Consider the following 23,145-nt stretch of genomic DNA (forward strand, 5'->3'; position numbering starts at 1 on the left):
TGATTCATGCCAGCAAGCTGAGCAAGCACAGGACCCTGAGTTCATTCCCTAGTACTGACAAAATAAAGCAAAATCAAAGCTACTTACATATACTTGCAAATATATGTTAACTCTGGAACCACGAACCATAGATGTATACTTACTCTCCCAGGAAAACAATCTCAGTGTTGATTTCCCCTGCCCTGTGACGGAGAAAATTCCTCAGGAAGGCAGTGACACTGTCCACAGTGATGTTTCCACAGACCACAATGAATCTAGGCAGTGAGAACAGGAAGGTAGATCATGCAAGGAACAGAAATACAGCTGTACCTTGTCATCCATAGGGAATGGATTCTAAGAACCCCAATTGTAACCACATCTGCAGGTGCTCCTTCATATAAAATGGCATCATATTTACATTATCTGCACAAGACTCCTCTCCATACTTTAAATAATCTCTAGATCACTCATAATATTTATTAAGATGCAAATGCCATATAGTCAGTTGTTATACCACATGGTATAAGGAACAGTGACAAGGAAAGCAAATCTGTACAGTTCATTTCAGATATAATTGTTACTGAATTTTCAAAAATCTCTACTTAGCAAATCCCAGAGCACAGACCTACAGAGAAGACTGTCCATAGCCAGGATTTACAGACAATTAGGTTAAACTTGGTTGAAAATAAATCCGGTATTTGAATGGCCTAGCTTTTAAAAACAGGAATACTAAAGATTCTTATCTCCTACATGTCAAGGAAGCATTCATTCTGTGTAGTATTCTAGCTCATTTTCAGAAGTGCTTGACATCAAAGCGTCCATTATACGTAGCTTCAGAAATATGATTGTTATTGCTGAATTTGTCATGGTTACTTGTAATTTACAATGGACTTACTATAGTATGTGTGTTCCCCTTGATAAACTCTATGTCATTCACAATTAAATACCACTTTTCAGAGACTTAATCTCCCTATCCCCCTTTCTCTTCTCTCTTTTAATTTCATTGCTGTCTTTCTCACTCTGTTTTTTACAATGACGTAGTTCATAGTTCATAGCTCTCTGAACATCTACATAGTAGCTCATAGCGAGTACTAAATATTCTATTTGTATAGTATTTATTCTTGTACTGGCCTCCCAAGTAAATAAAAGGTCTTGCCAATATATTGAATTGTGGGTCTGTAACTAGGGCAGGCAGTAGGTGGAGACTGAGATCCGTGACTAATGGCATGTTTAAAACTCTAGAAATTGTTCATGAAATACTACTTACTTCTTCCCTTTTACAACTTGATAAGACCTGGTGAATTTCTTCTTGTTAGCAAAAAGTTCCACCATTTCAGGGACATAGTTTGCAAATAGGACCTAAAATGATCAACAAATGAAATCGTATGTGTCTTTATTGTGACAGAAAGACATTTCATATAACTTCCTCTTATTTAGCATGGGTTATGACAGAGAACTACATTTTAAAGGGGAGAACATTTGTCTTTCTCACATTTTAGTCTTTGGATTTGGTTAAAATTTAATAAAATGCTGCTCCACATTCAAACTTATCAACGCAAAGGCAAATAGTAAAGTGGTTTCCCGGCCAATTCTGTCTCCTTCTATGATTTGTATCTTCTTTCTTATTATAAAATCAGAACAAGTGATTTTATACTCATAAAATTGGAATAAGTGATTTTAAATTATTTGATCCTTGAAAAGTTTCCTTTGATCCTGCTACCATTCTGAACCAAGCACAGATGTTTACTGATCATCAAACACGGGTACAGTGAGATCTTACTTGTCGGGCATGGAGGGAACAAAACTTTCTTTAGATCACATTTCAAATGTCTTAAACATCTTCCTCTTTCGAGTAAAGACTAAGTTGAGGGGAAAGATTAAGAAAGACAAGTTTGCTCATATAAATATAGAGGCTAGTAAGAAAAACCAGCCCCTTGGTCTACCATCCTTGCTCCCAGGAAACCACGTAATTGCATTCTTGGTTCTAGGGGACATAGTTCAGAAAATACAGGATCTATGCATGTTTAGTATCGTGTGATACCTACAGTGAATAAGGCACCATTCCCTCTCCAACCTAGGCTGCCTTATTGCTCACCACTAACCCAATGCCTTTTTGGTTTATGTAGCTATATTCAATAAAGAATGAAATCGTTCTTCACCAGGCTTCCCAAGGTGAAGAACATGATGAAGGCCCGTCCGAGGGAGGTCTTAGGTACCACATCTCCAAAGCCAACTGTGGACGTCGTTGCCACAACCAGGTAAATGGACTCAAAATACGATATATTCTGTGAATTTCTATCTTTGAGCCAGGGGTCACCAGAATTTTCCACCTGTCCAAAGAAAGAATAATTAGGTCTCTGAGCGGAACAAAGTGTTTTGGAAAGATGAAGCAAAAAAAAAAAAAAAAAAGGATTGATTTCACTCATAATTCAATTCAATGAAAATTGACACGCTGACCCTGCCACTGTGAATGCTTTGAACATTGTGGATAGTTATTATAAAGCTTGGCGTCTGAAGGGCAGTGGCTTGCACCCAGCATTTGAAATACTCCCCAGGCGAGAGGTGACCCCACCTGGCTCTTCACTAAGTGTACCATCACACGGCATCCTGAGCCAGGAGATTCCAGCAATTATTCCACACTCTCATTCTGCAACCCGATCAAGAACATCATCGAGGAAGCAGTGTGAGCGCTTCATTTCAGTGAGCGGTAATGTGTCCAACAAAGCCAAACAAGACTGCCAAATAATCTCCTTTTCTAGGCAAAAGCCTTTCCCACAATTAAAAACATAGTTCCAGATGGTCTATGTAACACATAATCATTATGATATACCATACATACCATGTATCATTTGTCATAGTATTTGTGCTTGTACACAATTTATAACTATATATAATTTTCCTTCCTCCCTCTCTCCCTTCCTTTCTTCCTTCTTCTTTTCTGCCTTCCTTTGCTGCTGCTTCTACTTCTACATGTTTTGGGGGGAGAGGATGTGGATAAAACCTAGGATTTCACACAAGCAAGTCCTCTACTATTTATTGAGCTACATCTCACTCAGCACTGGTATAGCTCAATTTTTAAAAAATATATTTATTTATTTACTGTCCAAGTAATGTACAGAGGGGTTACAGTTTCAAACGTAAGGCAATGAGTACGTTTGTTTCAATTCAAGAATTCTCCAACTTCCGTGAAGATTTAGCAGCAAACATTACCTATTGCTTATACCTTTACGTTGAACTAGATCTTTCCAAAGAGCAGATATGGGAAGCTGGAATAGGGAAAAAGAGACACCTTCAATGTGGGAGTCACATATTTAAGACAAATATGAGGGTGGAAAACAATCTAGAAGGGGGAAGTAAATAGTTAAACCTCAGGTCTCTGCATGTTCATCTCCATTTCTCAAGGGAAGGAGGCTCTCGCTGACCAATGCTGTGCCAGTTAGCTTTATGTCTCTCAAATGCCTGTGAGAACAACTTAGAAGAGGACATTTCTCTGGGTCATGAGTCAGTGGGTTCAGCCCATGCATTACAGTGGCATGGAAATGTGAGGAAGATTCACTCACGGTGGGCAGGAAGCAGAGGAAGCACAGCTCCCAAGGACATACCTCCTCAGTCCAAGGTCACCTCTCCCAGCTAGGCCTCATCCATTAGTGCATTGCTTCACCAGCTGCAAACCAAGCTTTCAACACATGAGCCTGGGTAGGAGACCTCACATTCGCACTGTAAGAGTGGCTAGTAGGAGGAGATACTTACCAGGTGAATGAATCCAGCAGCTGTGAACCAGGTACTGAGAATTATCGCTAACAGCTTGGAAAGCTTCACTGAATTACTAGAGGAAGAAAGACCAAGAGCTGTCGGATATCATCAAGCAGCTTCAAAAACAACATAAATACATCCTCTGAAACCTCGCTTGCTGCTGCTAGTGTGGCTGAGGCTGAAAATAACAGCATCACCCACGTTCATGAGAAACAGACTCCTGTCCGTCTGCATTGTCACAATCCTTTGTTTAATTCGTACACATTAGAGTGTGGAAAGCACAGCTCTAAAATTTACATAGTCTCACAACTTATCAAAAAACTAGATTTTGATTTTGCTATCTGGTAGACTGTTGTTACATAGCTTAATTATTAAAAAAGAAGTTGAGGGCTGGGGATATAGCCTAGTGGCAAGAGTGCCTGCCTCGGATACGCGAGGCCCTAGGTTCGATTCCCCAGCACCACATATACAGAAAACGGCCAGAAGCGGCACTGTGGCTCAAGTGGCAGAGTGCTAGCCTTGAGCGGGAAGAAGCCAGGGACAGTGCTCAGGCCCTGAGTCCAAGGCCCAGGACTGGCCAAAAAAAAAAAAAAGAAGTTGAGCACCTATGGCTCACAACTGTAATCCTAGTTACTTAGGAGGCTACGATCTGAGGATTGCGGCTCAAAGTCAGCCTGAGCAAGGAAGTCCATGAGAGTCTTATCTCCAAATAACCACCCAAGTAGTCAGAAACCTGTGGCTCAAATGGTAGAGCTCTAGATGTGAGCAAAAAAGCTTAGACAGCACCTGGGCTCTGAGTTCAAGCCCTAGGAACAGCACACACAAAATATAAAAATTTTAAAAAAGCATTTGATCAGCGTAACATAAATTTAAGAAATGATTTTGTCTATAGCAAGAGTACACAATATCAGAAGTTCATGGTGTAAGCCTGACATGAGAACTAAAATTCTGAGTAGATCACAAAAATGTAGAGTCAGTCAGATTATTGAAACCACGCCAGCATCTTTGAAGGAAAAGAGTCAGAGGTGGCCAAGTCTACCAAGGACATTCCTGGATTTTAGCTGAAATCACTATGGCTTGCATGCAGGAACTCTCTCTCTCTCTCTCTCTCTCTCTCTCTCTCTCTCTCTCTCTCTCTCTCTCTCTCTCTCTCTCTCTCTTTCTCTCCTTTCCCCCCCACCCCCGTTGTGGGATTTGAACTCAGCACCTAGACATTAAAATTTTTCTGCTCAAAGCGAATGCTCTACCCCTTTGAGCCACAGTGCACTTGGAGTTAATTGGTGATAACTTGAAACTAAGAGTCTCATGGACTTTCCTGTCTGAGCTGGCTTTGAACTGCGATCCTCAGATATGACACTCTCTTGAGTAGCTAGAATTACAGGCATGAGCCACTAGTGCAGGCCCACTTGTCATTTCTTACTCTCACTTCTCTACAATGCACACATTCTCCATGCGATCCATCTGGCAGCACTTACTATATCTAATGAGAATGTAGAGGCAGACAGACTTTTGAGGGGTGACAGAAAACTGCTTGAAAGTCTAGAAGTATTCTCTCTCTCTCTCTCTCTCTCAAATTCAGTGTTAGGAATGGAGCGCAGGACCTCATGTGGGACAGGCATGTGTTGTACTACTGAGCTACAGTTTCTGTAAGCAGTAGTTTACTGCTACTAGCGGGAAGCCCTCATGCCCATAGAAACAGTTACATCTCCACCTACAGAAGTATGTCTTATTTTATCCAACAAAAAGAACAAATGTGCAGGAACAATGTCCCTGAGTTGACTGATTATTGTTGAAGGGGGCGGGGGGCTAGGGGGTTGTGAGAGAGACTTAAGAGTTAAAACCTAAATGGATTTATAAACTGTAGTTTTGCTAAACAAAAACAGTGCGTTGCTTTAGAGTGACTGCACTGTCTTCAGCAGTGTGAGGTCATACAGTGGGGGAATTGAGTGGCATCAGTGAGACAGAGTGGTTCTTGAGGTCCAGTTAACACTTTCATTTTCTAATCCAAACTACCAAGCAGGCAGTATATCAGGCAGGGCTGGTACTTACCTGGTCTTGATGGCCTGTAGGATCTGCAAGATTTGAGGCAGTTCTAGCAGCCTTAGAGCTCTGAGGAACCTTAACCCTACAAAACAATGGAAAGGGGAAAGCTGCCAAAGGAAGAGGCTCATTCTAGGAGCATCCTGAATTGCTATACTCCCTGAAATATAAGATATGATGTGATGTAATATATTAAATATAGTCCTACACAATGTTATATAATAGTGTAGATTACTATATTATATCACATTGCACTTCTATTATAATTCTGTAAGATGAAGGTCATGCGCTCTGACACTTGCTAGCTGTTATCACCTGAAGCAATCTCCTCAGACTTAGTTTCTTGTCTATGTTATGGGATTCCCACAGTACCCATCTCACGTAGCAATAGCATTAATAAAAAGCAGTTGGAAGCACATGTCAGAGATAATCAGCACTCTTCATTTGACTCTATCTAACTCTTCCTTAGAACTGAAAGCAAAATTTCCCTAAAGCACTTACACACCTGCATATACAATTCTTATGAATATATCTCTATGCTGTGCTTCTCAGCGGTATTTTCTCAGGGTATTTTCTTTTTTGTAGCTTGCTAATGATGCACTAGGGGATGGAATGAGGATATATTTCACAAAATAGAATTAAACCCAAAAAGAAAATTACATGACAATTGATCAAAGCTACACAACAGCTATTCACTGTTAACACATCTATCTTAAAGATGGCATAGTTAATTAAATAATTCCCAAGTACATTTCACATGTCTGGATTTGATAATCAGCTTTAATAGACGAGGAGAAATTTTATGTCACAGTACATATGAAATCCCAGCACACAGGTGCCATAGGGGAATGAACTGCCAAAGCTTTGCCTCCTAGATTGTATATTTAGCTATTCTATAAACAATCATGGTGCCTTTATGGTATACCAGGTGTATTGCTACACCCCAAGGTTAACCAATAGCTTCTGCAAATATATACAAAACTACACTTTGAAGGAGGAAGGATTTAAAAAATATTTTAAAAATTGTGATTAAATACATATACAAAGAGACTTCAACATGTCAATTTATGAGTATGATATGTCCTAATCAGTGTCACGCTTTCTACCATTTTTCCTCTACCTGTTCCAGCCCCAGTTATGCCCTCAAGTTTTGTACTTTGATTTCTCATATGTATATTGGCTATTATGACTGTATTCACCTACCACATCTCTCTCCATTCATCTACCTGCTCAGATGTTTCAGTTTCCTCATATTTCTTTTGTTAAGTTGACAGTTAATTTTTCAAAGGAGTTAGGCCATGGGAATCCATCCCTGTTCATACTATACTTTTGTCAGTTTAATTGTGTATGTATGCATATGGCCCAGGGATTTTCTTAAATATCATTAAGGCATTTAAAAACTGAATACTTGTAACTGAATGTTGAACTTTTCTTTTAAACCTTGCTAGTGACTCTGACAACACACTTACCCAGCCAATTACTCTTCAAATAATAAGAAATGAAGGTTGGTGGGATGGTAAAAATGTCCACAATCGAGTTCATTTCCAACCAGAATTTGATCTTGTCACCAGCTGCCAAAAACTATGAAATGGAAACAAAATACCTAAAATTCTGTTACCTTAAGGAATTTTTAAATGAATACAACATGAAGATCACATTATTCAGTTACATTTCATTCATTAACAAAGCTTTGATTTCATTTTACACATGTGCAAAAGCATACACATTTATGCAAAACATAGATATACACATATAACAAAGAAGTTGTATTTTAATGGGTGTTCAACAAATGAACACTGATCTTTCTGCTACTTCTAGAGTTTTTTATTTGTATACATACATATAAAATTATGCATGCATATATATGTATAGATTACATATAATGTATATAATTGTGCATGTGAAACCTGCTACTATGAGGAATGTAGAGATATGGCTAATGGCCTTTCTCAACAAAGGTGGTGCATCTGTCTAGCTTGGTGAGTCATGGCCCCTGTGAGTTCCTTACTTAGAGTAAGAAATAGAGATTTCTAGAGTTTACTTACTATAAAAGGAAATTTTGACCACCCAGGTGTTTGAGTTTTAGGAAGCTGACAGAAATAAGTATACATAGGTACACACAAAGATAGGTACACAAGACATGTTCACATACATTGAAAGTCTTGTTTTTATATGTGTACACACATGTATGTATATGTAGGTAGGAAGACATCTCTCAAAACATTGGATATATAAATATATTAAAATCTAGATCCAGGGAGTGCTTAGTGTCTACAAAATAAAGGAAGCACTTAATAAATGTTAACAAAAATGAAACAAAAGTGCACAAGCACTTTGAGTGACACATGTGCCATTCAACTATGGAAGAATTGACTTCTCTGGGGACGTGTTATGCTCATTCTAATAGCCTGCGATTACTAGCAAAGCTTTCTCTTTGGCAGGTGAAACACCACAAAAGGCCATTATGACAGTGGGAATGCATTTAATAAAGGGATGGATGGTTTTCATTGGAGTTGGAGAGAGGATTTTGGTCTCATTGCATTTACTGAAAAACTAAAGACACAGATCTTTGATCCTTAGAACTTTCAAACCTGGGTAGATTGCACAATTGAGGCACACGTGGGTGTCTTTATTTTGCTCCTGTTGTATTTGTGTGTTTTCTCCCACTCTGCATAGGTACTTACTCTTAACCCAAAATAGAAACTAAAGAAAGCATTGAAGATCAAATCAATGGGTATTGTTATATCGTCATATGAAGAACAGCTTCCAACTGGGCTGGAAAAGAAATAAAGACAGTTTGCAAAGGATAATAATGTAAAAGTTATATTGCAAAGGATGAATTAAATGATAGGGTAGGCAATTTTCTATGCATTCAACCGGAATGGTCAGTTCACATACAAGTCCAGCTCTGAAGAAAATTACCTTTCTCTTGGGAGTAGCAACATGCATAACAAAATAATTGGACTACCCAGGGAGCAGGAAACAACAGGAAAATTACCCACCATTTCTGTTATATGGTTGTTGGTTCTATTTCAATTTTTATCAATAGAGATTTTTTTAGCTATGTACATTATCTGGTTCTCTTGGTTTTCAGGACTATCTATCCAGTCAGGGTGTTTTTAAGCTTCTCTGTAGTTTTGATATAGAGTTACTGTAAGACAAATGGACTTATCTGAATAAAATTCAAAATAATTTTCTACCAAATATTTAGGAATTTACAATGTGAAGACACATTTTTTCTAGGTTCTCTAACATGTCTTGACTTTTGGGACTCTGCACACTCTAATATTTTACTTCATCTGATAATTCAGTACAACTTCCAGAAGATTGCTATGGAGTTCTGATTGGCTTAGTACAACTGACTCTTCTAAGCTTGCTAGAGAAGAAGAGAATACTTTCAGAAAAGAACAGACCACAATCTGCTCCTTTACTTGAGGTGAGGTCCAGCACTTTTTCAAACTTCTGAAATTACTGCAGAACTTCCACTTCTACACCCAAAGCAGTGACCAGCCTTCATAAGGACTCAAGTAAGAAGAAGAACTGAATGCTCAGAGCCCTGGTGAATCTAAGGTGTATCTATGTACTCCAAACCATGGGGTATGGCAGAATGAGGGAGAGTTCTTAATTTATTATAGAAGTGAACTTAGGGCTCACTACACTAGTAAGTGTGTCCACTACACACTTACTGTTCTGGGTGAATGTGTGTGTGTGTGTGTGTGTGTGTGTGTGTGTTGTGGGAAAATGTATTAAACATTGTTCCTGGACAGACATGTCCAAAGTAGTAAATTTCTGTTAGAAAAGGCAAAAATGAAAGACAATTTTACTTACTCATTAGAATTGATGAAATAGATTATAAGAGAGCCGATGCTTAGTACAAAGACTAGGATCACCTAAAAACAAAACAAAACAAAGCAGGCACAAATGTGCAAATCTGTTTTATTGGCATATTACAAACAAACCAATATCACTGTGATTTCTCTTTTTAAAATCAATAAACCAAATCTTATGGAGTATATTTATTACTGTGGAGAGGAAGAAAGGATGAGAAAATCATTATACACATGTTCATTTTGGCCAATATTCATTCAATCACAAAAAATGTATTGGGAATTTCACTCAATCAATAAATACTCATTTCTCTTACCTAAATTAAGCTCTCATATATGTCAGAAGAAATAGATTGTGCTTCCTGCCATTCCTAGAGCTTATCAAATGCTTAGTGCTTAATTTGTGCTAAGTACTTCATTACATGGTACAACAAGAAAGCTATTAGAAGGGATCTTAAATTTGAGCTGCCTATGATAGAAGAAACAGATTCTCATATGACCACCCTAAAGGATAGTCTAAACTTTGACAGGAGGGAAAATGGCGCATGTGAGAAGAAAATGAATGTGTGTTACATGGCAATGAAACCAATTTGAAAGAAGCCACGCCTATGGAATGCAGTCCAAGAATTGCCCATTCAAAGCCCTACAGGTGTTTCCATGAGCTCTTGGTAGCCTCCCTGATTTTAGGCCAGCTTCAGGTAATTAAACATCGTTTCATTACTTCTGGTTTCCAAATCATCCTGCTTGTCAATAAGTCCAGTCCAGTGCAGTAACAATAGCCAAACTCAGTTTTCTTGCAACGGAAACTTGGCTGCCTTCCAACTCAGATGTTCCTTGGGAAGGTTGCTTATACTGGAAAAGGAGTCAGTTTCTTCTAAGTCTTTTTGAGTGTTTACTTTTTTTTAGTTTGCCACACATTAGGCTGCTTATGTCCTCTCCAACACCGAAGGTCAGAGTAGAGGAGTGAAGAGATGGGAAGTGGTAGTGGTTTCACTTGACTGCTATTAGGTCATGGTGCTATCTCATGGGGACTGACTGCTGTTAGGTCAGGGTGCTGTCTCACAGGGACTGACTGGGTAAAGAAGGTGTTTACTGCCCTTTTGTGCATTTTTTTTTGGGGGGGGGTCATGGGGCTTGAACTCTGGGTCTGGCCGCTGTCTCTGGGCACTTCAGCTCAAGGCTAGGGCTCTACCACTTGAGCCACAGCATCACTTCCAGGTTTCTGATGGTTAATTGGAAATAAGAGTCTCACAGCTTTTCCTGCCCAGGCTGGGTTTGAACTGCGATCCTCAAACCAGCTATTCAGCTTCCTGAGTATCTAGGATCACAGGCGTGAGCCACCCATGTCCCACATAATTTTTTGAATTGGAAAATTTCAACTCAAGTTTAACAAATATGTCTTTAATTCTTCTCATGACCTAACAACTGTTCAGCAAGTAGCACACACAAGGATCCCTGGCCTCATGGAACCCACATCTGCACAATAAATAAAGATGATTAAAAGAAGCAGTGTATGGCATCCTAGAAGGTAAGTGCTAAGAAAAAAAGTGTAACAGTAAATGGGCTAAGAAATGAAAAGGGGCAAAGGAATTGTAGTTTTGATAATATTTGATTGCAACATAACTCATTTGTAAATTGTAACTTTTTCCTTGCTTACTTAAGCTTATAAGAAATCTAAGAAGAAAAGAAACCAGGACAAATCTCCCAACGCTAGAGTATGTAATTCATGAGAGAAAAAGTGGTAGGGAAGAAAACTGGGAAAATTACGGTTCTGTGTACCTTTTTGCTTTGGTTATACAGTAAGAAACAAAACATTTTTCAAAAGTTCTAAAATATAGCAATCCAAAAAGCAGTATTATTCTTGGATTATAAATTTCTTTCTATCAAATAGAAAAAAATAGCTGTCCAGCTTAAATCCTTCTCTAGGAAAATAAAAGTATATAATATTCCCTCAAGTAGATCAAGGATTAATATGAAATTTAGTTTTAAAATTTAATTTAAAAAATTTAACAATTAATTTTAAGTCATGCCTGCAATCCTAGCTACTCAGGAGACTCAGGATGTAAGGATTGTAGTTCAAAGCCAGCCCAGGCAAAAGTCTCCAATTAAAGCACAAAAATATCCAGACTAGAGCTATGTCTCAAGAGTTAGAGATCCAGCCTTGAGTGAGAAAGTTCAGCAGCAGTGCCCAGGACCTCATTTCAAGCCCCAGGACTGGCAAATAAAAATATTTAAATGAAAAGTTTTTAAATTAACAAACTTCCAAAATATGGAAGAAAGTGGTTTATCTTTGAGATTATTGTTTTCAATGTACTATATGAAAGTATTTTTTTTTTCATCGGTTCACCTTCCTTATGATTTAGCCCCTGAGTACTTTATTTATGTCTGTCTGAATTAGGGAAGTGAAGGGAAGGGGAACATTAAAACGGTGAGACAAAGGGTAAAAGGCAAAGCAATGCAACAGCAATACTTACAAGACAATATGTTGTAAACTAAGTGTACAACTTGGGGGAGGGCGGTAATCAGGGAGGAAAGAAGGTAGGAGAGAAATGTGGGAGGAGGTATCAAGTTGGAGAAAAATGTACTCACTACCTAATGTATGTAACTGTAACCCCTCTGTACTTCACCTTGACAATAAAAATTAATTAACTAAAAAATAAAAATAAAAAATAAAAAAGAATACAATAGCAACAAAAATAAATTAAAACAGCCTGAAAGATGTATTAGCCATTAAAAAATGAATATTACTTGTGAAAGTTCATGAAATATGGACAAATTAACATGCTCCGGGGACTTGGTGGGGGGGTGGTAGCTCATTTCTGTAGTCCTAGCTACTTGGGAAGCAAAGATCCAGGAATCAAGATTTGGTGCCATTCTAGGCAAAAAAGTTCACAAGACTCCATCTCAACCAAAGGCTGGGAAAGGTGGCACTTCCCTGTCATCACAGCAATACTGGGAAGCACAAGTAGGAGAATCATAGTCCAGATTGACTTGGCCATAAAGCAAAACCTTATCTCAAAAATAACCAAAGCAGAGGGACAGCTGTGGCTCATGCCAGTAACCTTAGCTACTTAGGACGATGAGTTCTAAGGAGCATGATCTAAACCATCCTGGGCAGGAAAGTTTGTGAGACTCTTAACTCCAATTAATAGATTAAAAAGTCAGAAGTGGAGCTGTGGCTCAAGTGATAGAGTGTTGTCTTGTGCAACAAAGCTCAGGGATAGTGCCCAGGCCCTGAGTTCAAGCCCCAGAACACCCCCCTCCCCATCCACAGATAACCAATGCAGAAAAGAACTGGAGGGGTGGCTCAGTCAGTAGAGTGTGCTCCTAGCAAGCAGAAGACCCTGAGTTCAACGCAAAGTAAATATTTTCTTTCACCAGAAAAAGTGCTCTACAGAGAAATTGTTTTTGCCAGTCCTGGGGCTTGGACTCAGGGCCTGGACACTGTCCCTGGTTTCTTTTTGCTCAAGGCTAGCACTCTGCCACCTGAGCCACAGTGGCACTTCCAGCTTTTTTTTTTTTTTTTTTTTTTTTTCTGTTTATGTGGTGCTGAGGAATCAAGCCCAGGGCTTCACGCATGTAAGGCAGGCACTCTACCACTAAGCCACATTCCCAGCCTGAGAAATTCTTATACATAAAGCACAGGTCAAGAAGCTAGGAAACGGACTGTTCCTTTGGTGGAAACTTCACTAGGATGGCGTGGGACCAGATGCTCAGTGTGTGGAATGCTGTCTTTCATTTACTGAATGAAATCAGGTGAGGAAGGGCTGCAGTATTGCTGTGTATAGGGAGTCCTCACAATGAGGATATCGCAGAAAGCCTTTGTTGGGATTGACTGAGAAGTGTATGGAAAGGGAGGAAGGTCTGAAATACAGCCCAGAAAGGCTGTTACCAATGATAAAATCATTGTGCTTGCATACTCTGTGGTCAGTAAAGTTACCAATAGGAGGATGAAAGGAGAAAACAAAGTCCTGATCATATCCCTCAAGGCCTAGACAATGAGGTCTGTGACAAAGATGCAGTGAGAAGTAGCACACTACTTCCGAGGAGTGGACAGACAGAGAGCACAAGCCTACAATCACCTCCTACCAAGCACTGGAAAACTCCACATTGGTATCAATCTGTGATGGCTCTCACATCCATTCTTGGGGTAGCCATTTCCACCAAGTTCTTGTGCCTCTTGCTGACCAGCAACTTCCTGACCTCAAAGTAAATGATCATTAAGCAATGGAAGGCATCTGCGTAGGTGCTGATACGGGAGAAGCTATTGCCTGAGCTGCCCGAGGATTTCTACCACTTAGGTCTGTGGTCAAGAGAAGACACAGAACACCCAAGATGGCCAGGTACGTGGTACCCTAGATTGCTAGGGTACCACGTACCCTAGGAAGAATGCATCTGCATCTTTCTTCATACTGGTGATACTAGGGTTTCACCTGCTAGGCAGGAATTATACCACTGAGCCATATCCCCAGCCCATTTTTGCTTTAGTTTGTTTCTTGTTTTTTTAGTCTATTTATTTTATTATTTATTAATATAGTTATCGACTTATATTATTTATTTGGATTTACTTTTATTGTTTTTAATTTCTGGGTCTCACACTGTTGCTCTTGCCAGGCTCAGACTGCAGTCCACGCACCTCACTTCTCATGAAGCTACAACCCCAGGTGTGAGCCACCCTGCTTGACTTGTTTTTGAGAAAGGATCTGGCTAACTTTGCCTGGTCTCTTCCTGACCTGTGATCCTCTTGTTTACATCTCCTGCATAGTTGGAATTGCAGAGGTGTGGGCTTCACAAGAACCTAACAGCTTGTTTATTGACCATTAATTCTTTCTTCCTTGGCAGCTAAACTTATCCTTCCTGTGCAATCTTCTTGCAAAGATGAAGCATCTATTTGGGATATCTCCTAAGAAACTCAGGACTCATCTAGCCCTGTTTTCCTTCAGCTCCAGTGGACATTGGGATGATAGAAAAAGGAGAGATTTGATGACACTGATCAAGAGGCATAGTACTCACAAACTGACATGTTACATTGAAACCCCTCTGTACAATTACTTAAGGATGATAATAATAATTTTCAAAAACTCTCACACGGAACTGTGAGAGCCTATAAAATAGTACTACAACTTATTAGAAATGGAAAGGAAAAAGGAAATTCAACAAAATAAATAAGGAGAGTAAAATTCAGGGAAAAAATAAAGAATTACATATGTATATATGAACATGTATATACGTAAGTATTTATTTATATAGAATTGATGAGTAAAACTATTTTTTCATGAGAGTTATGAGGTATTAGCATCTTTAGAAAAGCTAAATGAGACCAAATGGCAGGGATAGGGCTCATCAGGAGAGGAGAAGGGTATGAATTAAGGAGCGGAAGGGAGAAAAAGTTCTTCTGAATCAAAGATGGAGTAAAATCTTTGAAGGGACCTTCAAAGGTGTATTCTTTCTGTTGGTTCGTTTTTCTTGAAAAATGTTTTGTAGCTTTGAAAACTGCATGAGAAATGTAGGTAGCTGTATATTATTTCTTATCTGAGCACACACACTTTTAAGAATGAGATTCCATGAATTCCACTTAGAGAGTCAGCAAACACATGGATTCATCGTCATGCTGGTTACCACACTGCTAAACATGTTCCCCACAGAGCAACCAAGTGGACAAATGAGTAACAGGGGAATATTTCTAGAACAGGCAGAAGAAACTAAAAGAGAATGGAAATCTTCTGATATTTTCCTCTACATACTATTTAAATAAAACCTCTTCTGCATTGAATCATCATTAAAATTGTTGTTAAAACGATCAGTTCAACCATGCAAATATTCAAAACTGATAATTATCAAATATAGCACTGAAATGCATTTTGTATACACAATGGATATTACTGATTGCTAGAATGGGACAGAGTTCAGTCATTATTATATTTAAAGACCGAGATGCCCTTTTAATGAAAACCACTAATATTGATTGTACTTATGAAAAACTGAGGTTTTCATGGGTACAATATATTTATTATATGTGAACACAGGTATATTTGGCACATATTAACTCTTGTGATTAGTATACTATGTTAACCCATTCTCAAATATTATTAATTCACATCTATATTTTGCATCCCCATGTTATAATTTCCATATGCCAAGTGAAGGCAACGATGGCACCTCTCCGATAAAATGGTTTGTGAGGGGCATTGGGAAAGGAGAACTGGATAGGAGTCTCCCGGCAGATCAGTTTTAGAAAATAGTACCTATGAAAGCTGGGCCACTGTGTGCTTCAGCAAGCCCTTTGGGGGTGGGTCTGTGTACTCCCTTCCCACCTCTTCCTCTGGGTGGATTCCGACTGAAGATCATTATTGAATTCCTACTGGATTCCCTAAGGAATCCAATCATTTCTACCTCCACTGCTGCCACAAGCCATTCACGTAGCTAGTTAGTATAAAAAGCTGCCGCATGAAGTAATCAGCTTTATTACTTCAAAATCTATCTTAGAGATATAATTTCAGAGAAGAGAAGTTTTGCTAAAAGGACTGGACACTGGAAGAAAATAAATCTGAACACATTACGGACTGAGCATTTTTAGGTTTGATGGGATCTCGTGGAAGGGGCCCTTTTGGGAATTGGAATAAGGGAGGAATTTAGATTTTACTAGGTGGCTTTCTTACTTTGTACTTAAAAAAAAAAATCTTTTCTCAGTGTCAAAAAAATCAACCTCAAGGCCTTGCATCTAGAAGGCTAGCTCTGCTACTGAGGCCTATCCCCAATCCACTTTTGTGTTTTTTGAAAATTGTACCACATGCATAGAAAGATAAACATTGTAATTATCCACATATGATCAGAACATAAAAGATGAGCAATGATTCACAAAAAAATAGTGAACTTAATAGATTGTTTCCTGCTGGTCTATTCTTTGCTTACCTGGTAAAAAGATCTATAAGTTAATGTGCAGTTTCATAGTATATCAAATATTTCTTGATATTAAATCTAGAATATTGAATAATAAAAAGAAATGTACAGAACCATAATCATGCAAGGTGGTGAACAAGCTGGTTTATTTTGAAATGAACCATGACTGCAAAGCATGAAATAAGAGATTCATCTATCCTGCTATTTGTTGTATTGTGTAAGAACAATACAAAATAACAACAAAAAAAGGTTTTATTTCCTGCATCTTCCCTGGATTGTTTTTGAAATGTTCCTTTTCATTTGGGAATGAATCACAATGAGCCATTTATTGACTTAGTTGTCCTCTACACTGAGGTTAATAACCAATGCTGTTGCCATTGCTGTTGCTAAGGACTTATTCATCTATGGGAGGATTACACATTCATAGAAAGTATCACACATTTGTAGCAAGAAGTAAAGCAGAACATCGATACATGAGATCCCAGATTATCAGGAAGGAAATTAAGCCAGGAAAATGGAATAGAAGCATAAAATGGAAGTTAAATTATGCTTGCAGTATGTGCCACCACAAAAAATTCGACATAATTACGATTTTAAGTTTTCTAGCCACAAAGCAGCTAGCCATGGTGAAATCAATAAATGAAAAGGAATACAAAATTTGTTTTGGAAGTGGACTGTACTTGGAATTCAATTCAGAAGAAAATTTTCACCCCAGGTAGTTGATAAGAGTTTACTTTGCAATATTCCATAAGAGTATCAATCTCAGAGATTTGACCAGTGCCTCCTAATAGTCAATTCTAGAAACATCTCTTAAGGTTCATTCAACTGTTGGATTTCTCTTTTCCTTCTTCCTGCTTTCTTCCTTATTTCTTAATTTTTAAATGTTATTGTCTTTCTCATTCTTTCCTTCTTACTCTGGGTAATTTGTCTGCCAAAATACCAGGGCATTGCTGTATATATACGTCTTAATTTGTTATTTTGGTAGTTTTGTTATAGGACCTACACTTTCATTGATAAAGAAAGTTGAACACTCTTACTTTCTATGTCCTGAACTTGTTTTACTGGTATTATATATCTCCACTCTTTGAGGACTGGTAGACTTTGAAACCATCTTAGTCTCCCATTAGAAGGGGAGAACTTTAAACTGCAATGCTCCATTATGATTTTAAGTATTATCTAGGGTATGTAGTGTCAGGATATCAGCCCCAGAGGGCTGGGGGGGATCCCTGGCCCTATGGCCTTGCTCTTTGTAGACTCCCAGCTTCTCAGATTTGTTCTTACTTTCTACCTGTGGCTTTCTTCTAGAGAGAAATGTTGCATATTCCTAGCATCTCCTGCTGCTTGAGGGTCTCCGTTGCATCTCCAGTTGCATTCTCATAGATTCATGCTTTGCTCTTGGGGACTTCCTCTTTCACACACTGCCTGATCTCCTAGGCTTTTCTTGGAATTTTAGGTGGAAGTGTCCATGACCTTACAACCCATGTATTCTCATGCATGCAAAACCATGCAGAGACAAAGCCCAGGTCTGCTGCCAGGTGGAGTGGTAGCTCCACCGGGAGGACTCAGCCGCAGTGGCTTCTGGGGGTCTGCATGGGTACTCCGGTGGCTGCTCAGGGGCCATGGGTGAGAAAGACACTCAATTATCTCCTCAAAAGAAAGTCTTTTGAATTAGTTAAAAATGTGTATCCTGTTGAGGTAGCTATAGTACGATTAATTTCTGAGTTACCCTCAAACTATCGTTCCTATTGTCCTGATGAAAAGTAATGGGCTGATTTTCAATGGTGTAAATCTTTTCAGAAACTATGCCTTCACACCTGTAGCCAGTTTTGCTGGCTAGATTGCAAGTCTTTCAAACCTTTTGTCTCTGCTTTCTGCACCCCAATTCTCCCCATGAACTTGAGTAAAAGCAGACAGCAATAATCATGCTAATAGCTTGCCTGTTGGGCTGGCTTGTAATTTCCTTTTCCAGATTAATTCGTCCATAACTCTAAGAATTTTAAACTCAGCCTCCTACAAAATCTCAAGACAGGGATGAAAATGTAGAGAATACTTGTCCTTTTTTCTATTTGCCAGAATGTAGCACACATGACTCTAGTACAATTCTCAGTTGGGTCCTTATTCTCATGTGAAACTTTATGAACATTCTTTGCTGTCTGTGTTCTTACTGGCATTCTGGTCTTCTGAGGTCCCAATACAATCGCCTTGTTTCCAGCATTCCAGTCTTTCTCCCACCTACATCTCCACATTTCCCCAAATTCCTGGCATAAATAAATTTCAAAGTGTATAAGCCACAGGATTAAGCTTATTCCTAGCAATGACCCTACCCATCTGGCCCCAGTTTTCTGTATTATTGAGACCATTTGTGGCTGTGATCAAATTTCTATCATAAATAACTTGAGGTGGAAAAGATTTATTTTGGTGCTCAGTTTCGACATTACAGGCCATACTGGGTTGGTTTCATTGCTTTGGGCCTGAGGCAGGTCAGAACTTCATGGTAGCATAGAATAAGCAGTACGAGGATGGATACTTCATAGCAGGCAGGAAGCAAGGAGGGAGGACAAGATATATTTTAAAACCATTCCACCAGTGACTTAGTTTCGTTCCCTAAGCCCATCCTCCTGAAGTGGCCAGCACTTCAAATAGCCCCAGTAGCAGCGTGCGACAAAAACTCCAGCATATGAGCCTTTTGGAGAGGGGAGCACTCCATAATGGTAATAGATCTTTGACTTGACAAAGTAATCTTTTTCAGGTAGTTTGTAAGTTTCTTCTTATTGATATCTTCTTCTGTGTAATTTGTATTATCATGAGAAATCCAGTTTTGAAGTTTAATTGCATATATGTTTTCACTTCCTTTTTTAGCTTTAACTTTAATGTCCTATTTGATAACATTGTCCTTTTTCTTCACTTAGGCTAGCCATTAATTTCTCTATTTCATTATTAATTTTGAATAATCATTTGTTCCAATTTATACTACCTTTTAAGTTTGTATTGCTTATGTTTACTGTCTTCTTTAACTTTTTGAATTTGATTTTTATTTCATTTATTTCAACTAGTTGATAATTATCAAATACATGTTTTACATTTTAACTTAGAGCAGTTTTCATCTTTTAAAAACTGAGCTAGAGAAAAGCAATTTCTTCATTATCTTTGTCCTCTAAATACTCTGAAACTTTTAGAGAAAAAGAAATTTAAATGTTTTTAGTCATGAGATCTTTGTGTTCTGAGTTTATTTTATCATTTATCGCATGATGTGCAGTGAACATGGCTTGCTTGTGTTTTGTGAATTTTATAATTGTGATTATTATTTGTGCCAATTATTTGTTTCCAAGTAATCCACAGACATTTCTAAGTTTAAATTCTGTCTTCAGAGTATGAAATCTGATCATTTTAATCACTTTTCTGATCTTAATTTAGCTGATTTGTCTTCTCTGTTTTTATAATTATAGTCATACTTCTATTTAGTATGTTCTAATATAAGTGAACCAATATCTAATATTATGGCCAGGTGCTGGTGGCTCATGCCTGTAATCTAGGTATTTAGAAGGCTGAGATCTGAGGATGGCAGTTCAAAGTCAGCTTGTTAAGGAAAGTCAGGAGATGCTTAAGACCAAATAATCACCAGAAAAGCTGTGGTTCAAAGCAGTGGAGCACTAACTGTGAGCAGAAAAGCTCAAGGGTAGTGCCCAGGCCCTGAGTTCAAACCTGATAACGTACAACAAACAAACAAACAAACCCTCTAGCACTATTGATGTATTTATTTCTGGTTATATTTAAGTAGTTGTACAAGGGGACTTTATACATTTTTTTCAATTTTAATTTTTTTCAATGTTTATTTATTAACTATGTTGAAGTTATACTTTTGGTTTGATGATACATATGATGTCATATCTCAGTATGGCTTATTATTTATTGTTACAAGATATTACATGTTGAATTGGGGCTCCCCCTCCCAATAATACATCAATATCCTTGTCCCCATACTTCTGAATGTGACATTGTTCAGAAGTGGAGTTCTTGCAGATATACTCAAGTTAAATAGGGTCATGGTTGTGGGCTGTAAGCTCACATGTTTGGTAACATTATGTAAGGCAGAAAACTGGATACAGACATACACACCAGAAGAGCACCAAAGACAGAGATGATGCTTGACCATCTGTAAACCAGAGAACACTGTAGATTTCCAGCACAGGAAAAGCTGCTAGTAGATAGGCATGAACTGTTTCCCCTCACACCCCTCAAGGAGCCTGCTCTGCCAGTACCTTGATTGGAAGCAATAAAATCCTATATTTCACAATGCTCTGCTTCAGGCACCTTCTTAAGGAAGTCCTAAGAAATGAGTGAGTGTTTTCTGGCATCCAAGTTACATGTTATTAAAAAGTATACTATCGGGCTGGGAATATGGCCTAGTGGCAAGAGCGCTTCCCTCCTACACATGAAGCTCTTGGTTCGATTCCCCAGCACCACATATATGGAAAACGGCCAGAAGCGGCGCTGTGGCTCATGTGGCAGAGTGCTAGCCTTGAGCAGGAAGAAGCCAGGGACAGTGCTCAGGCCCTGAGTCCAAGGCCCAGGACTGGCCAAAAAAAAAAAAAAAAAAAAAAAAGTATGCTATCAGTTTCTACTAGCTGATCTTCAACCCATGTTCAATAATTCCTTTGTTTCCAGGTTTTAGTAGTGCCCTAGAATTAATATAATGATACTCTATTAATTTATGCTTTAAGACCCTGCCCCATGGATTATCGTTGCATTAGAGTGAAGTGATTCCATTTGAGTAATTCCATTTGAATAATTTAGCAACTTCCTACAAAGCACAAGGCCTCCTGCTGTTCACTGGTAACTTCTAAAATCTCACTCTTCCCAACTCTCTGTGGTCTCTGGGACACGAAACTTGGTACTTGCTGTAACTGCAGCTCTTTATTTCCACAAGTCTATTCCCTCTGCTCTTCATTTATGCCATCCTTCTGTTTCTTCATGTTTCAATTCAAATCTTACCTTTCCAGATTTTCTTCTCAGAGTACTATAGTGAATGGTGAACTCCCTCAGCAACTACCCGAATTTACAAATACAAAATACACATACAGCATTGATCACCAGCTGATTTTTATCTTATTCATTTGGGCATATATTATCATGTCTACCATCACCAGAATTTAAGTTCCATAAATGAAAGACATTTGATGTATTTTTCAAGATGTCTAGAGCATCTGCTTTGCCTGTAGTTTGAGAAACAATATTAAAAGAAGTAAAGGAGTTACTCTACAAATGAAGGCTTCTCGCTAGTTCCTTCTAGCCAGTTTTACTGACTACAAGTTCAAGGAAGAAAGGGAGTCTGTAAGACATTTCCTTTTCTTTTAACTTTTTCGTAAACACCTGCTTGATATCCCTAATGGTCTCAATTAAACCCTTCAGTATCATTGCATTTGTCCTACTCTAACCTTTATTCGAGGCTTTCAACCAATTACTCATCATCTGATAAAGGTAGAAAGAATATTTTCCACCACTAAAATATTATTATTATTATTTCTGTGGTGTTCCTGGGGCTTGAACTCAGGGCCTGGGCACTGGCCTTGAGGAAATGAGCTTCATTTGCTCAAGGCTAGCGCTCTTCCAATTGAGCCACAGTTCTACTCCCAGCTTTATTAGTGATAATGGAGATATGAGTCTCATGGGACTTCCTACCCAGTCTGGATTTGAATCGAAATCCTTAGATCTTAGCCTCCTGAGTAGCTAAGAATTACAGATGTGAGCCACCAGCATCCAGCCCCTTAAAGTTATCTTTCCTGGAAGATAATGTTAATTTTTCCAACCTATGCTCTGTGGGCAATGATCCTCTAGTGGTTGTTATAAATTCCCTTTGCACATCCCAAGGACTTTCATGTGTTTTCCCCAATATTATCCCCACATAGAAACCAAGGTATTTGAGCATGTGAAGGGATCCTAAGGAAGATATCTTTGATGTAACCAGGAAAATCCCATCAGGTCCCACTCCCAGGGATTTCAGGAAAAGAGATGGAAACTTCACAAGACAGAAAGGGCAGGTGCATTCCAGAACTTGAAACTTCATCTACAGCTTAGTTGAAAAAGGTTTTACTTACATTCCTCACAATCGATTATACCCCCTCCCCCGTAGTATTTAGTGTCACACAGTTGCTCAGTTTGCTTGCTCAGCTAGTGCCGATTTTTTGCTGGTTAAATGAGACAGAGACTTGGGATGCAGTCTCAATGACTTTTTCTATCCAAGCTGTCTCTGAAACTTAGTACTCCAGCCTGCAGAGTACTTAAAATTATGGATGTGAGTCTATGGCAGCCAAGAGTCAGGTTTTTACTCAAAATAAAGAGCAAAATAAAAAAATATGCACAACATCCCTAACCATAAAGAAAATGCAAATCCAAACAACATTGAGATTTCATCTCTGTCAGGTTAATGGCTGTCATCAAGAACACGAAAAACAAATATTGATGAGAATGTAAGGGAAAAGGAAGCCTAATGCACTGTTGGTGTGAGTGACAATTAGTACAACCATTGTGAAAGGCTATTTGGCTATTTGGAGATTCTTCACAAAACGCAACAGAACTACCCTATGACCCAGCGATTCTACTCTTGAGCATTTATCCAAAAGATTCCAAGCCAAGATACAATAAAAAA

General features: G+C 38.6%; 1 protein-coding gene across 1 annotated transcript in view; it reads right to left on the reverse strand.

Moving 5' to 3' along the window:
* The window catches only part of Kcnu1 (potassium calcium-activated channel subfamily U member 1), a 132,134-nt gene that overhangs the window by 103,747 nt on the left and 5,242 nt on the right, over nucleotides 1-23,145 (reverse strand). The window contains exons 3-10 of the mRNA XM_048330530.1: nucleotides 9,601-9,662; nucleotides 8,457-8,547; nucleotides 7,242-7,353; nucleotides 5,782-5,857; nucleotides 3,730-3,805; nucleotides 2,139-2,309; nucleotides 1,247-1,338; nucleotides 144-254 (exon numbers count right to left, since the gene is read on the reverse strand). Coding sequence (XP_048186487.1) covers nucleotides 144-254; nucleotides 1,247-1,338; nucleotides 2,139-2,309; nucleotides 3,730-3,805; nucleotides 5,782-5,857; nucleotides 7,242-7,353; nucleotides 8,457-8,547; nucleotides 9,601-9,662 — 791 coding nt within the window. The remainder of the gene's footprint in view (nucleotides 1-143; nucleotides 255-1,246; nucleotides 1,339-2,138; nucleotides 2,310-3,729; nucleotides 3,806-5,781; nucleotides 5,858-7,241; nucleotides 7,354-8,456; nucleotides 8,548-9,600; nucleotides 9,663-23,145) is intronic.

This window comes from Perognathus longimembris, chromosome 21 (genome assembly GCF_023159225.1).
Source record: "Perognathus longimembris pacificus isolate PPM17 chromosome 21, ASM2315922v1, whole genome shotgun sequence".
In the NCBI taxonomy this organism is placed as follows: Eukaryota; Metazoa; Chordata; class Mammalia; order Rodentia; family Heteromyidae; genus Perognathus; species Perognathus longimembris.